At 29.9% G+C, this 17,899-nt stretch overlaps 2 protein-coding genes across 2 annotated transcripts; both read left to right on the top strand.

The window, feature by feature from the left end:
- Nucleotides 1–1,872: 1,872 nt before the first annotated feature.
- On the top strand, nucleotides 1,873–2,940 carry LOC149893881 (uncharacterized). Its single transcript, XM_090076303.1, has one exon. The coding sequence runs from the start codon at nucleotides 1,873–1,875 to the stop codon at nucleotides 2,938–2,940; it is 1,068 nt and encodes a 355-aa protein (XP_089932429.1).
- Nucleotides 2,941–4,078: 1,138 nt separating this feature from the next.
- Nucleotides 4,079–4,705, top strand: LOC149893880 (uncharacterized). Its single transcript, XM_090076287.1, has one exon. The coding sequence runs from the start codon at nucleotides 4,079–4,081 to the stop codon at nucleotides 4,703–4,705; it is 627 nt and encodes a 208-aa protein (XP_089932413.1).
- Nucleotides 4,706–17,899: the final 13,194 nt, after the last annotated feature.

Genomic DNA, 17,899 nt, shown 5'->3' with positions numbered 1-17,899 from the left:
TTTAAATTTGTAAAGACAAACAGAAGAATGATATCAAAAAAAAAAAGTATACATTTGTATAGGGGAGACCGGGGCTCGTTGCAACAAAATTTAAAAAACTACATTTATCTCCTTAAACTTTAATATTAAAAATTTTTTTTTTCAGTGTTGGTAAATAGATCTTAGTGACATATTAATTCATCATTGATAAATATAATTTAAAACTTAGTTATTCCGCAATATTGAAACAAAAATGAAAAAAAAGATGTTGCAACTTACCTTGCATCGGGGCAGGTTGCAACAGTGAACGGGGTAAGTTGCAACACAAAACCCTAATAGTATAAGTTTAGCAGAGTTCACAGAAAAATGACTTGTTAATGTGTAATTTCTGTTTGACAACAAAAATTTTATAACTGCAATAAAAGAAATTAGAAATTTCCTTGAGCTGCAATAAAATTTATTATGCTACACTTCACATATACCTGACTTGTTTAGTAAACTATAAACTGTTTTTGAAAAAAAAAATTTCTCTTAGTCAGATAAACAACAATTAAGTTTAAAAAAAGGCAAGAGGAGTATTTAGGATATTTAAGTTCTGTTTTTTTTCTGTTTTTATGATATAAAAACACATAACATTTTGTTTAAAAGACAATTTTTTTAATGCAAAAAATTACATTAATTTCATTTTAATTCAACTTTAATGTAAATTTTTTTTGTTGATGTAAAAGTATTAGACTTTCTCTTTCTTGAACTTCTTTTTCAGCCATAAAATTTGCTGTTTTACTGGAGTATTAACTTAACCTACTTATCCGACTTAACCTACATCATCATTTATTTATATATGAATGATTAATGTAATTATGCATATATGTATGCATATATATATATATATATATATATATATATATATATATATATATATATATATATATATATACACATATATATATATATAGTGTTATATGTATATTATGTAGAAATTTATATATATAAATTTATAAATAATATACATATAAGAAACATGTGTATATACATAATATGTAATACATAAATATATATACATATATATGCATATGCTTCAAATATTTATATACATATCGGTTAGGCACGTCCGATTTTAAGAAAAAAATGTTTCGAAGATGTTAGCCAGCCAGCCAAGTGCTCTGCCATTACAAAGTCTAGGCGATGTTGATATTAAAAACATAGAAGGATGTGAACGTGAAAAAGAAAATACAACACCATCATCAGATCCAGATGACCTGCCTCCCCATGAAAGCGAAGCAAAAAAAAAACAGGTCATACATTCTTGAATGTAACTAGTTTATTTTCTTTGCTTTGTTCTTGTACATTTTTTCACAGGGTGCTAATTACCTTCAGTCATTTTTTAAAGTTGCAAAGAATTGTCATGAATAAAGTCTTCAAGACGTAATTAACGTGTTTTAAGGTGTTAATTTTTTGTAGGTGCTAATGTGTGTAGGTGTTAATGTTTGTAGATGTTTGTAATGGCGGTCTTTATGACAAAGAAATCATGGCAACTAATGGTAAGCATGGATGTATCTACTGTGGGTTACAAAATCACAAAAGCGAGGATTGTACAAAAGTGCTAACTGTTGCAAGACGCAGGGAGGTTTTAACAAGCAAAAGATTATGTTACAACTGCGTTGGTTACGGACATTCGGCGGTAAATTGTAAATCAAAAGGATGCAGAAAGTGCAACAAAAAACATCACACTTCCATTTGTCAAGATGGGAACGCAACAATGGACGGTAAAATGGAAAATAAATAAGAAACAATGGGAGCGGTGTTTAATGCAAGTACAACTATTAACTAAAAAACACGGAACCGGTAGTTCTCGGAAAAAATTCGGATAAAGATCCAGGAGCCGAATTAACTATGTTGGGATGGACTCTTTCTGGGAGACGAACGCAATTGAGTTCTGGTATAGAGAAAAGTTTTTTATTGAAAACTGGTCGTGATGAGTTCGAGCAAATGTGTAGTTTAGAAGTACTTGGATTATCAGACACAAGCAGCGAATCAATGTTCCACCAAGACTTCAGCGAAAAACTGCAACAAACTGAGGAAGGTTATTATGAAACCAGAATGCCGTGGAAAAAGGGTGTTGTTAAACTGCCAAACAACAGAAATCTGGCTCCTAAAATATTGGAAAGTGTGACGATTCGGTTGAAAAAACTTAAAAAACTAGAGCAGTATAATGATATAATGATGGAACAGATCAATGAGGGAATATTGGAAATGGCACCAGAAAAACCTATGGGAGAAATTATTCACTACTTTCCTCATCAAGCAGTAATCAAAGAAAATGCCGAGTCAACGAAAATGAGAATTGTTTATGATTGCTCAGCAAGAAAATACGCTCAATCACCTTCATTAAACGATTGTCTAGAAGTGGGACCATCGCTGCAACCCTTAATATTCGACATAATCATACTAAATTGGATGAATAAACTCTGGGTTTTAGCTGATGTGAAGAAGGCGTTTCTACAAATTAGAATACAAAAAATGGATAGAGACGCACAACGCTTAATTTGGTATAAGGGCTTAAAGAAAATAGAATTAACGGAGTTACGGTTTACAAGGGTAATTTTTGGTTCAAGTTCAAGTCCTTACATTCTTGGTGCTACCATTAAAGAGCATATATCAAAATATAAGGACATTTATCTAAAAACGGTGCTTTCTCTGGAAAAAGATACTTATGTTGATGATATACAAGCAGGTGGAGAAACAGAAAAAAAACTTATCAGGTTTAAAAATGAATCAACTCAAATCTTAATGGGAGCTGGTTTCCAGCTACACAAATGGCATAGCAACGTATGCAAATTGGAAAGCGACGCTGAGGTTAAATCAACAAAAATACTTGGGATTCCTTGGAACAAAGAAACGGATCAACTATCGATTGATTTGCATCTACTGCATGCATCACTATCGGAAATAAAGAAGTGATATTAAAAAGGAAAATGCTATCAGCTCTCAACAGTGTCTTTGACGTATTGGGATTTAGTGCACCTGTATTAGTCACTGGAAAAATACTATACAGTCGACTATGCTTGCTAAAACTTGGATGGGATCAACAAATTCCAAATGAACTTTCAGAAGAATGGAAGACCTGGATCAAAGCAAGAAGTATCAAAAGAACTATTTCAATTCCGTAGAGCATCGTGTCTGAAAGAATCATTGAAATGGAGCTCCATGGATTTTCAGATGCAAGTAAATCAGCCGTATGTGCATGCGTCTACATTGCAGTGAGACATCAATATTCAAAAACGAGCAACCTAATTGTAGCGAAAGCACGGATTGCACCAAGGGATCTTAGTATTCCTAGACTGGAGCTGGTAGCGGCGCATACCTTGAGCAAGTTAATGAATCATGTTAGGAAGACGTTAAACAAGTATAATGTTATAGAAGTATATAATTGGGTTGACAGTACTGCGGTACTTTACTGGTTAAAAGAAAGGGGCAGTTGGTCACAATTTGTCAGGAACCGAGTTCAACAGATTTTATTGAATGGAGAAGTAAAATGGCTTTTGTCCCAACTTTAGAAAACCCAAGTCATCTTGGGACAAGAGGACTGAGTCCTGATAAATTATCAAGCTTGTGGCTAAATGGACCTACATGGTTGAAACACAAAGAAAATTGACCAATCCAACCAGAAATAATTGAAACTCCGTACGCATCATGTGAAACTATTAGTTTGAAAGAGAACGTCAGTATGGCAACAGAAGAAATAAAGGGACATGATATATTTAAAGAAATATTGAGCAAACACAAGTATCGGAAGATTATAAGTATATCAACCTTTATAAAAAGGTTTATATACAATTGTCGGAATGAAGTAAAGATAACAGGACCACTGAAAGCTGAAGAGATGATAGAAGCAGAGTTGATGAATCTTAAGTTACTACAAGAAGCTGTTGCAATAAAGTCCGATGTAAAACTTAAACAGGATGAAAAACAGCTTTGAAGATGTCACGGAAAAGTCTCTGGATATAATCCAATATTTGTACCAAAAGGATTTCAACTAACTTTAAGATTTATTGAGCATCATCACGCGAAAACGTTACACGGGGGAGTAGGAGATACCATGAGTAGCATAAGAGAAAGGTTTTGGATACCGAATTTAAGAGTTGCCGTAAAAAAGGTCATTCGTGAACGCAATTTATGTAAGAGATATAGAGCAAAACCGCTGTTACCGCCAACGAGAGCAATGTTATCACGCTTTAGAACTGAAGATATCGAACCGTTTACGGTTACAGGTGTTAATTTTGCTGGTCCGCTAAAATATAAAACGCCACAAAAGTTTATTGAAAAATGTTATGTTGCACTGTTTACATGCGCATGTACAAGAGCTGTCTACCTTAGACTTTGTCATGATCTATCGGCAGGAGAATTTCAGAGAATTATAAAGGAGTTTGTTGCAAGAAAAGGACCTCCACAAATGATGATTAGTGATACCGCAAAGACATTTGTGACAACGGGGAAGTGGTTACTCACACTTACGAAAGATGAAAATCTCACAAACTGTATTGCTACTCATGCCATAAAATGGAAGTTTAATTTATCAAGAGCGCCGTGCTGGGGAGGTTTGTTTGAAAGATTAATTGGAATAATGAAGAAAAGTTTGTCAAAAACAATCGGTAAGGGTATCCTAAGTTTCTTTGAATTGAAAGAAGTATTGTTGGATGTGGAATGCGCTATGAACAATAGGTGAACAATTCGATAATCAAGTATTAACGCCAAATGTATTAATGAGGGGGAGACCTGCAATTTTGCTTGAAGAACATATTGATTTAATAACAAGGGGCGATTGTGCACTACGGAGGATCAAGTGTGTTAAAAATTGTAAGAATCACTTAAGGAAAAGATGGATAAACGAGTACGTGCACGCAATGGAAGAACGACAACAAGCAAAGGAAAAGAAAGACAACGCGAAACTCCCAGGTGTCGGAAGCATGGTGCTCATTAAAGACGATGTGAAGGACAAGGCACTTCTCAACATCGGTCGAATTGAAAACAACAATAAAGGGAAAGATGGAGTTATTCGTGGCTTTAAAATACCCCTGGGAAATGGTTATGTTATTGAACGACCTATTCAGTTGGTGTGTGACTTAGAAAAGGATTGTGAGGCAGGAAGCTGAATCGAATCGAACAAGAAATTGGAAACTAGAGCTGAAGAGGATATCTTGAAAAGAGAAACGAGACTGGCGAAATTGGATGCAAGATTAATTACATCATGGAAGACGAGATGGGAGATAACTGATTAAAGCCGAAGTCTCAGCTTTAAAAATTAACCCTTTCACTCAGCAAGATGCGTTTCTTTTTATGAAAAAAAATCTTAAAACAAACGATGAAGAAGAAAAGATAAAAGAAGTTACCAAAGAGCTCAGCTGTCATCCATTTGCCGTTAATCTAGCTATTCTCTATGTAAACAACAACAGAGTTTCGTTAAAGGAATATTTAGATCATATGCATGTGAAATAAATGTAAATCATTTTAATATTCGGAAGTATTTGGAAAATTAAAGGTATTTTTCCAAATGTTTATTTTTTGGTACATGAATTTTGCAAGCGTCTTTTAAAAGTTACTAGTGGCAGCCGAAATTTTTATAAAAAGAGTGGCAATAAGATTAGGGCTGAATATATAAAGCTCAAAAAGCTTACCTCGTTTCAGTTTAATGTACTCACTCGGTCGTATGTGAAAACATCTTCCAGTTTTCATATAGTTTTCATATAGTTTTCGCGTAGTTTCTCTATTTCTTCGTACATGATCACTTTTTCTTTTAATGTCGTCCTAGGAAACAATCCTTAACACTACCTAACCTACCTTACCTACCCTAACCTCCTTAACCTACCCTTAACACTAAATGGTAATGAAGAGTTTCACTAAAACGCTCTTAAAAACATCAGCTAAACATTTTTGCAGTCAAAATATGTCAGCAGAGTGTTCGCAATCAGATATCCCATTTGATATATTTCAAGTAGATTCATTAAAAAACCCCTTAAATTACTAACATAAACTATTTCTCGTAGTTTTAATGTCTTTAGCTTCAATGCAAACTTTTGAACTTTCGAAGAATATTTAGTTTGTTCAGCAGTTCATCGGTTGCATATTCGAACTGTTTTGTTTTTATGTTTTCTTTTTAAAAATGGTAAAATCTCTGTTGCAAGCCAAAAAGTCTGTGTTAACTTAAAACAAAATTTTTCATTGCTAATTATATTATGCAATACAGAAATTAACACGAGATATAAAATTATAATCTAATTGTACCTATGATTTGCATTATTTTTGCAAATGATCTTAATAACATTTACATGTAAATACAGATTAAAAATTTAAAAACAGCGCCACCTTTTCGCCGTTGCGTAACTGTTTTTACAATAATGAACATTTTCACTTTTCAAATATAAAATTAAAATGTCTTCAATGTCGTTGATCTTTTTTTTGCATCGCCTTCACCTCTCCAAACATTATAAAGCTCTTTTTTAGTATAAACATGCAGTTAAACAAAATATAGTAATATCAGTCAAAGTAACACCTGGTGGCAGCTAATTTTTTACGAATTTATCAGTACACGAACTGCTCTAAACAACGTATAAAGACAATCAAGGGAATTCAGCGGAACTTCTATTTAAAAGTTTAACTAAAGATAAGAGTGATAATAAATCGCCGCAGAAAAAAACCACAACATTTCCATCATATTAGGTTTTTTCTTATTCTTCTCATAAATTTTTTACTTAGCTATTACTAATCAATTTGATTTTAATTATTTCACCTTTTATAAGTAATAATATTTTATGTGGGTTTTTTTTTGGATGATTTTTTAGGAATAAATAGTGTTAAGTTTATATCTTTCATAATAATGCACTTTGTTTTTTTTTTTGAAATAAATAAATAATTTTCTACGAAAGCAATCTTAATAATTACTTAAGTTTTAAATGTTTTGAATTAATTTAATATCGGTTAATTTAACTTTTTATTCACTTTTAAATTTGATCGTTTTAGTATCATATGTTTTATTTTTTGTTCACATTTTTTTCTTATGATTATATGAAAAATGATCCTCATTTACCTGGATTTGTAGTTTATTTGTTTTGTTTGCGTTTTTTATGTTAATTCTTATATCTATTGCTAATTTTCTTCTTTTGAAAGAATTTTTTATTTTTCATCAAGATTAAGAGGCTATTAACAAAATAAAGCTTTTGAAGTTTACATAATTTAAATTATTTTTGACTCTCTGATTCAACTAATGATTCAATGTTTTTTGTTGCAACAGGATTTCATGGTTTTTTACTTTTGAAACAAAATCATAATATTGAACTTTTGTAGACTTTTATAGACGTTTGTGTTAAAAATAACTTCAAGTTCTATCATAAATAGCAAAATACAAGAGAAGAACAATCTAAAAACCTTTTTTACAAAGCTTACAAACTTTTGAGAACTTTCAAAATTAGAAAAAAAATAAATTAAAAAAAAACAAAAAAAAAACTGTAATTAAAATTTGTAAAAATGTAAGAAGGAAATACATTTAAAATATTTTTTTAATTTCAAGTATTCACAGTTTAAAAGAAATTTTTTACAGCTATGATTATTTAAGGAAATTGTTTAAAGTTAAGATTAATATAAAACTATTTAAAGTCATTCTCTCTTAAGAGCTGCATAGAATGATTTATGAAAGCTGTATGAGCTTAGAAAAGTATTTGACCAAATGACAAAATCTGTGGAAGAATTTTCATTTATCTGAAAATGCAGAAACTTTTTTTATTTAAACACTTCAAAAGCAAATTTAGAAGTGAAGAAAGTAAACGTTATTTGTAGATTCAGATTTGTAAATCTCAGATTTAGTACTGGTGGTTTTGAATTCAGAACTTTTCAGCACTTTTTCCTCTTTTATCTTTCTGCGTGCTACATCTATAACTATTGATGGTATTGCTACGCTCAGTCCAATTGTAGCAGATTTGTTGAAACTGTTAGCTACAATAAATTAGAGAGGAAATTTTACATTTCTATAAACTATAAATAAAAATGGCGAACAAAATTTAATCAGGAACGACACACCTTTTTCTAGAATTTTATTTATCTTATGCCTATTTCATATTATTAGCCTAGTTTTTATACTGATTCTCTTAGTTCTAGCCAAATGTCAATATTTGTTTTATTATTGACCTATATCACGGTATCTCTAGCCTGAATCTCTAAATTCTAGCCTAAGGTCAAAATTCGTTTTAATATTAACCTATCTTTTTGTGTTTCTAGTCTGATTCTCTTATTTCTCGCCGTCAGTATTCATTTTAATATTGGTTTATCTCTCTCTGTGTTTTCAGCCTGAAATGATATCCCTTTTCTTCTGTTTTCAATTTCAGTTCCTTTTTTCTCACTGTTATTATTTGACAATGACTTAAATCAATGAATTTAATTGTATGCTGATAATAATTTTTTTCATTCAACTTTTTTCTATCTATTGAATTTAAATACAGCATATTTAACTCAGAATCGTTATCAAGTTTGGAATTATTATAATTTGGAGCGAAATGATCCAATAAATGTTGATTGCAAACACCATAATCATCTTTTTGCTCCACAATGTCATTAAAAGGATAGCAGCCTTGAAATATAACATTATCTTTTTTTAAAGCTGTATTATTATTAGAGAAAGAAGATTCTGTATCAATATCGCACAAAATATTTCATTAAAGTATCAAAATGTTTGCATTTAAGTATTCTCTCCTATCGATAATTTTTTTTGCAAATATTTAAAGCGCAATTGTATAAATTCTCTGTTTATCTGTTTTATCTCATTCTCGTTACAGTAAAATTACTTAAATAGTGTGGATTATCGAGCTGAAACAGATTTCACGTTTTTGGGGATTTATAGAATTTTAATGAGCAAAAGATTTTTGGGGTTAGTTGGCACAATAATCGCGGGGCTAGTTGGCAACACGTGCTAGCTTGTGTTTGTTGCGAAAAAGCTGCTTTACCACAGTGTGGATTAGTTCCCGGCGCATTGCACTGGGTATTCAAGCTAGTTTAATTATATAAATAAGCCACGTAAGTTAATAACTTAAAAGAAAAAAAATCTCCGTCAATAAAGAAAGATGCACACAGTGAGAAACAAAAAAACAACAAATTAAACTGACGAGCAACTCAATGATGCAATCGATGATGCAATCGATGATACAATCGATGATGCAATCGATGATGCAATCGATGATGCAATCGCACATAGAAAATATGAAGACTTATCTTTATATCAAGCATTATTTACGTATGGCATTAAATATGGCAAAAATAAATATACGCTCGGCGATGAGTTCTTTTGTACCAAATATTGTAGAGATATTTTTTACTTTACCTCCTCAACTTTGTAATTAATAGTATTAACAAATCTATTTAATTTTAAAAGCATGGATTAGTTAATAGATATTAATAGTTTAAAAAAATTGTTTTTATTATTTTATAACTTTAATTGTATGGTTAATTAACACGTTTCACTTAAAAAGTCATTGTGCAGTTAAACTTTTTTTTTACATTTAATTCTTGTAACCTAAAAACTAAAATTAAAATTATAAAATAAAAATTACATTTTCTAATGATTTTAATTCTTGTAACCTAAAAACTAAAATTAAAATTATGAAATAAAAATTACATTTTCTAATGATTTTACAATTAGGCGCCAAAAAGGATGCAAATAATCAAGCATCTGATAATTAACACGCATAATTATTAACTATTTCTTGAAATTAACTTTTGAACCGAGGCAGCTCTCTTCGAAATAACTGGTCAAAAAATTGTGAAAATTTACAATAAAAAATATGTAATAGTTTGCGAAAAATTTCCAACATCTTTTTCTTTTGAATGAAAATGGAAAATAATATTTCTTTCAAGATCACTTATTTAAAATAATCGCATGAAGTTATTTAACAAATGACACTTTTTCCACAGGTTCTTTAAGATTTTGTAAAAGACTCGATTTAAAAATCAATTCGCCTATTAAGTAATCTATTAAAGGTTACTAGAAAAACTAAAGTATAGCATTAGCTTACCATCTCCTGCGCAATAATAGCCATTTAAACGCTTGATGTAAGAACTTTCAAACGTAGCATGATCGTTGTTTAATGTCAGGGTTTCGTTCTCTAAAACTTTTTCTAAATTAGTTAAATTAGAAAGAGAAACAAAAATTAGTCTTTAATTAAAATATTTTTAAAAAATCGTGAAAAGTTGTTTAATTTCAATTTTTTTTAAAATAATTTTTTGATATTAAGAGAAGAAAAAAGATTTTCTGTAATTTTAAAAAATTTTTCCTTCTCAGAAACTTTAAAATTTTGATAATATCTAAATGATCGAAATAAAAATATTTTAAAAAAAAATGAAAGTCTTAAATTTGAAGTATAAGTACCATATAGCTACCCAGGTGTTGTGATTCAATAAAAACATTTCAGTGTTTTTAAGTGCAACGTAAAAACTGGCATTCATAGAGTTGTGATGACGTCACAGAAGATGTGATAACTTTTTGATTCCCTCTTAAAAAAAAAGAAAAATCATTAAAAAGGAAGAAGAAAAAATGAAGCAGAAAACAATTAAAAAACCAAAGAATTAATTTTAATCATCATTCAAGCTTAAAGAAACCACGTTACCTCTTATACCAAAGAAACCATGTTAAATCTAAGGAAGTAATTCTCATATAACTTTTTTACTAGTAGTTGCCGTCTGGTAGATTCATTTTTTAAACCTTAAAGTGTTGAAGTTTAAAGCTTTTTAGCTATTAAAAAAAAAAGAAATAAAAATTTTTTCCCAAATAAACAGAACAAAAGCAACACCCTCCTCAGTTTCAATTTTTAAACGAAATCCCATTTATCAAAATGGAGCTTTCTAGAGCAGCTAGAATTTAATTAATATTTATACTTAGGTATGTACTTAGGAGGGGGGGGGGGGGGAGTTTCAAGCTGAAGTTTCAAGCTAGAACATTTTATGACTCGTCCATTCAACCTGCGTTGCCATTCTCCAAATAAAGAAGGTCCAATTTTAAAAAATTTTTTAGAAACAATTCCATTCATTCTTTAACATTATAATTCTTTGATGGTTAAAAACATGTTGCAAATAAAATGACAAAAATGCGAGTTTACTTTTGTTTATTATTTATGGCTTTAAATCGCTGCCTCGTCAACTTCTTTTTTTAAAAATTGGTTTAGGAATTTGTATAACTTGTTAAGAAATTTGTATAACTTGTAAAGTATAACTTTTTCAAAGATTTCACTTACATTAGAAAGAAGAGAAATTGGATGATAGTAGGTGGAATGACTTGGGCCGGTTTGAATATATCAGGAAACATTCCTTTGCAAAATGAATTGTTTAAATTGATACTTAGTGGTTATCATTGAATTCCTGACATCAGTTTAAGAAGTTTTGTTGGAAACTTATTCGTTCCAACAACCTTACTCATCATGATAGTGGAATTAATATAGCCGAAGAATTCTTCTTTCGCCATTGATTGCATATAAATAGGGGTGCTGTTAGGATTGGTCAGGTACTTTTGAGAGCTGAATCTATGATTTGGAATTCCATTGGTTAATTTTGTAGCAATCGCAGTAAAGAAATTTATAAAAAGGATTAGAGATAGCTTTTGGATAAATTTCGCATTTGTAATTGATGAGTCAGTTGAGGAGTGATCTTTTTAGGCTTTATAATTATCAACTCTTTTATACCTTTCTAAACGCATTTTCTTTTTTTGATTTTGCGGTTGGAAGATTTTTTATAACATTACATTTTGCTAAACTTCTGAAGATTGCTTATAATATTGCGATGTTGTTTAAACTTTATAAAAAGTAAATTTTTTATTCTACAGTTTTTTGATTTTAAATGCTTATTATCAAATATTTTTTATCAGATATTTCGTCAACTATAATTTCTTTGCATAAACTGCTACAGGACAAATCGGTGACAAGCAAAGTTTTCAAGTGATGAATATTGCAGCTACTCAGTTATACCTTCTTTTTTTTCTCTTTATTATGTGCAAAACTTATATTTATAAAACATTAAAAAACTTTAGAGTGAATTCCAGTGAAGCAGCGCTCCAATTTATGAAGAATGCGATTGGAATTCTTATGTATTAAAGATTAAAAGATTTGTTTTCATTAGTTGTGAGTATATAAGTAACGGATCCTCTGTTGAAGAAGCTAGATAAGTAAAAATCTATTCATCTGAGAATTCTCTCACTAAAACGGAAACTTTTAAAAGCAAACAGGTAGAAACGTGAGTTAGAGTTAGTGGGAACAGGGTAATAGGTGGCAAAAAGTGCGTTGAATATTTTTTACAGTTGCAAAACTGCAAATGGCCCAACATTCGAACGTGATAAATACAGATTATGACAAGATTAAATGTGAATTTGAAATTCACAAAGATTTAACAAAAAAGTTAGTAAATTTATATTTCTTTCTATATATTTCATAAACTTCAGAGAAATTGATGGAAAAATATTATGACTCAACTAGTTCAAACTTTTCATGTTAGATCTTTTCAACAGACTATTGAGAAACTTTTTTTTACTTTATTAATTTTCTTAGCATCAAGTGAAACTGAATATTGCAGCTACTCAGTTATAGCTTTTTTTTTCTCTTAGTTATGTGCAAGGTTTATATTTATAAAACATTAAAAAACTTTACAAAATTTATACGAAAACGTGTTATAAAATTAATACCATGTATTCTTGAAGCAGAGTGAATTCCAGTGAAGCAGCGCGCCAATTATTAAAAATTATACCAAAAGCAAAATACTTCCATGAACCTTGCTCCAATATTTAATTTCTTATGCAAAATATTTATTCAAAATTGTAAAATACTGATTTCACATTTACTCTTTGCTTCAAAAGACAATAATTTTAAAGATTTACTTTACTCTAATTTAGAAAAAATAATTTCTCTTGGCCTTTGAGTTCCTGTTCCTCAAATCTCGGCTAGAAGCAACAAAATGTTCTTATTCACTAGTTATTGATATTCAATTATACAAAGATCATTTGAGCTCTGGGACAGATCTTAGAAATCTCAAGAAGTTCTTGAAGGTACTATTTTAACTGTCTGTCTTAATAACCTTTCTAAAAATCAAAAAGTGCGTTAAAGTTGAAACTGACTCTTCTGTCTAGGAGAACTCAGAAACATTTTAGAAATATTTTTTGGTCTTAAAACAATAAAAAAAACTTATGGTAAATGGCTCAAACTTCCTTCTTTAGAAACGGGAGGAGGGTGAAACTAATTGAAGATATGTTTATTAAAACACTGTTGCTGAGCGAGGAATCAAGTCATATTCTGATCGTTTTTAGATACTTGGGTTGGAGAAAGAAACGCATTTATAAACCATTTCGAAAGATTCCTTCTGACGTTTCATATACAAAAGGTTGGGATTAGGGTTTTAAAATGAGATTTTAAAAAACGGTTAAAACTCAGTTAAAAAAATTTTCGTTTCTTCTAACGAAGCATTTTCCATTTATCAATTGTTTCCATCCAACATGACTGCACACATTTAAGATGTTGGGTCATCATCTGAGACAATCTTTTCAATACTTATGCAAATGCTACCAGCTCTATGATGGTTTCTTTTCAGTGTTTTACTTTTTTTTACTTAAAGATGATTAGAAATTTTTTGATGATAAAATTTATTGTACCTGATATATTTTTATATTTTTCATATTACGTCACACACTTGTTGCAAACGATTATTTAATCATAACCTCGTTGTCAATAAATATTATTAGCTATAGTAACTATTAAAGAAATATCAGTTAATATATTTGTATATATTTTTTATGTTAGTTACTTATTAAAAGTATTTATTTTAAGTATTAATAAGTTCACATTTGAACATTCTCATATCGATCATTTTAATCACAAATTGTGCAAGCGCGATTTTATAAAGTTTACTTTGTTCATCTCATTTCTAGTTACAGTAAAACCACCTAAATAGTGTGGATCATCGAGCTGAAATCCTATGATCCATACTAATTGAATGATTTTACAGTAAACTCAGATTTGCTCGCAGCTTTAAGCTGAATTAAGGGTAAATTAGAAGAAAATAATATTCGTTGAATTTTAAATGACAAAGTTTTTGGTATTTCCGTTCTGACTTTTATTACTATTATTTTTTTACCATAAATCCAAAAACTTTAGATTGTGGTTATAATGTAATCTAGTGCAACTACCACTGGCCAGCTGTAATCTTTATACTTTAAACACTCGTGGTTTATTTTTTACACTATTATAATTTTCTTTGAGAATAAGTCAAAGGAAGAGGGAAATGTATATTTTCGTATTTACGACGGATAACTTTAAAGCATTTTGTAGAACTTTCTATAAAATGATGTAAGTTTGAAAGAAGACACAACATTCGGAATTTCTTCCTCTCATTAAAAATTTTAAACTGATTTAAAAGAGGTATCTAATTAGCTTCTACATTTTAAAAAAAAACTGGAAACGAGGCGTACCCAGTTTTTATTTTGCCTTCAAAGAGTAGTTTTAAATAATGCAACATACGTTTGCTGTGCGTTCAAAATAATCTGAGAAAACTTGACATAACCAATAGTAGCCACGTGCCCCCTCTTGACACCGAATTTACATTTATAAATTGGTAAATCCAAAAATATTTAAAAAAAGTCCTGAAAACAGACTTTATGTGAAAACCACACGAAAGACAAACACGATTTAGTGAGGAGTTTTTCTTTGTTTAATTTTCTACCTTTTTCGTTTGAAGCCTTGAGACGAGAGCGCTGCAAAAACGAGTTCCCTGTATATTAAGGTTGCAGATATTTTTTACGTTTTTGAATCAAAAACTATAAAAAATGAAAACTCCAAGCAAAATAAGCGAGCAAAAGATGAGGAAAACAAAAAATTGCACTGAAGAGCTTGTAATCCAATAGTAGCTGTCTTCATTTTTAATCTTGTTTCGTCCTAATGTCAAAATTTTTTTCTGAATTTTTTAAAGAAAGGGGACAAGAAGGACGTAAATAATCGAGCATTTTATAATTATTTCGCATTAAGTTTATTGATTGTTGTCTTAAAAGTGAAAAACTTTCGATCCACGGCAGCTTTCTAATTTTAATAACTTATAAGTTTGTGAAAAACTATAATAGTAAATAGGAATAGTATAAGGAAGCCAAAATCTTGATTCACAGTTACCCTATGTTAACTATATGCCTTTGATAAATCCTGCATTTTGCTTCTAATGTAAATAAAGTACAGTGACATAAGCTCTAAAAAAAAAGCCTAAAAATATAAATTACTATAAAGCTTTAATGCTCCTAACTTCATGATAAAAATATTTTTTTTCAAAAACTTAAAAAATAAATTAGTTTTGAATTCAATATGAAACAAAATGCGATGATAATTTACAAATCATTTTCTCCAAATATTTCGAAGATATCTTTTCTAGTTGGTTTTTAGACAACGAACTCAGTAACATATACCAATGATATTTTGTCTGTCAGATCCTTGTGAGAAAAAAGTATTGCCAATGCACTGAATCGCTTTTGAGGCATAGTAAAAAAGTGAGGTTGGTATGGCCTCCCTGGGCCCCTTCCCTTCCTCCCATTTGTTTGGCCCTGATACGTTATTAAAGTTTCAGGTTCTCATGCAAAATGATATTTTAAAGAGACTAAGACTCTGTTAAGAATGGTGGATTTAGGATGAGGTTACTTTATTCGTTTAAAAGATTTTGAAGCTACTTCAAATAAGTTATAAATACTTGTTTCCTAAAACTCTATCAAAAGTAAATTCATTTTATTTAAGAAATTTTATTCTAAAAAGAAACTTTTAAACTTTAATTAAGTATTAAAAAGAATTTAAGATTTTATAGTTGAAATACGAGTTTTCTTTTAAAAGCTTTAATAACTGCTCAACGTATTTTAGATATTATTAAGATTTTAAAATTCCATAGAAGATTCTTTTTTTCTTTTTTTAATTAATGACACTAATAATACTAATGAAATTATTTATTGCATAACATTTAATGATATTTAATGATAATTAATGATAATTAATATTAATAATGATATTTAATAATAACTAATGAAATTAATTTAGTTACTGATATAAAAAAAAACATTTAAAAAAAATCTTAGTTAAATTTTGATTAAAATACTTTTTACAATTTTCTATTTTTTCGTTCCTTTTTCTCCTTTCACGAATTTAGAAAAAAAAACTGATTCAGAGAACAAAAATTTGACAAAAAAGAAGCTGAAGCATTATAAAATCAAAGAGGTAAATAACGAGAGCAAAGAATTTCGTGCATATTTCGTCTAAATCCCCCCGTAAGTGTGGGGGTGCTAATGGTTTGGCCATTTTGAATGCGATCACATGACCGCATGAACTTTAGGAGTAATCGCTACCCAAAATATAAACAGACAATTTGGTTAGTGTAAGATCTCTTCAAACTCTTTACGTTCTCTCCTTGAAGAAAATCATTTATCTTGATCTATCTATACCACAAGACAAGGTACATTTTGCAAGCTAATAATATATTCGAACTTTTTAGTTCCAATATTTTTATACAGTGCACTTTATGTATGCAGGTATTTTGCTCAAAACAAACATCAAGTTTAGAAACTCCTATTGGTTTAAGAGCATAGTTCAATAAAACGATTTATTCTAAACATGTCTTTTAAAGTTGCTTTTAATTTGGTGTTAGAAAGAAATTTTTTTTAAAATCATTTATTAAAGTCTTTTTTCTAAGCAATTAATATTTTCTACTTGGTCCTTTTAAGTGGCAACCAACTTTAATTATTCTAATACACAAAATTTATGTTCAAGAAATTACAAATAATTTTAGATACTATGAAACCAAACATTAATTCTTGTTTCATTCAATTTCATTCCCTCTTATATTTGCTTCTTGTCTTATTTGTTACAAGAGAAAGTTTGTAAATCTTTCATTTTAGTTCTCATAGCGCACCCGTGAATTTAAAGGAAAACCGTTTGGATTTAAAGAGCAAATATATTGTTAGGAAGAATTAAAGCATTTTCAAAAACTTGGTTATTTAACTATAGAAATTTGGTGATTTGGCTAAGAATTATTTTTTAGAATTTTTAACAAAGGATTTATCTTCGCTCATTAATAAAGGAAGTTACGGGAACTGAACCATAACTTTAAAGTTCACATTTTATTTCAAAGTAAATTTAACGCAGGGAGTTTTCGTTTAAAAGACTGTACATCGACTTTCATCATTTGTTCAACATCTTTCAAGTAACTCTTACAAAAATGAGTGCAAAGTGCCACAGATGTAACAAAGCAGTTACATGTTTTTTTTTTTATAAGCATAACGCTTATAAGCATATGGAGGCTCAGATTTGGAAAAAAAAATAAGCATATGTAAGCATATTCGTGAGCCTCCATAAACTATTTTAAAAATTTGAATTTCATTTACTTAAAAATTTTAAATATATATATTTCTAAATTTATTATTTGTAAAAGAACCAAAGGTTTAATAAATTTGTTCTTTTGCTGGACAATTTGAAGGGACAGATGCAGGAGAATTTTAAAGATGCTGTGGTTGCTGCTAAAGGACTTCTATGGTACGGTCTACCAAGTGCCACTGACCTTTGGCAACTAGTTGACGCAGGATATGCTGCCACTCTGAAAAGACTTATTGCGATTGAACATCAAAAATGGCTCGATAGAGATAATCATTTTGATAGATGGTTCAGTAATACACTATAAAAGAGAGACGAATTTTGATTACACATTGGGCAGGGGAAGCATGGAAAGCTTTAAACACTTCAAAGTATGACAAGCAAAGGAAGAAATGTTGGACAATGACTGGGTGTTTAATGACTTCTGATGGCTCAGAAGATTCGCTTGTTAAACCAGGGGGCCTTGATAGTTACAAAGTGCCGCCACCATCCATTACAGATCCTGGCAGTGATCAACC

The sequence above is a fragment of the Hydra viridissima genome, unplaced genomic scaffold, assembly GCF_058129835.1.
Source record: "Hydra viridissima isolate aposymbiotic clone 2 unplaced genomic scaffold, HvirCarnegie_v1 scaffold_1, whole genome shotgun sequence".
In the NCBI taxonomy this organism is placed as follows: domain Eukaryota; kingdom Metazoa; phylum Cnidaria; class Hydrozoa; order Anthoathecata; family Hydridae; genus Hydra; species Hydra viridissima.
The sequence above is the reverse complement of the archived record's forward strand: the minus strand, read 5'-3'. Positions and strand labels throughout refer to the sequence as shown.

What these genes read in the sequence shown, in the direction of transcription:
- LOC149893881 (XM_090076303.1), top strand. Translation starts at nt 1,873, where the DNA reads ATGTTGGGATGGACTCTTTCTGGGAGACGAACGCAATTGAGTTCTGGT.
- LOC149893880 (XM_090076287.1), top strand. Translation starts at nt 4,079, where the DNA reads ATGAGTAGCATAAGAGAAAGGTTTTGGATACCGAATTTAAGAGTTGCC.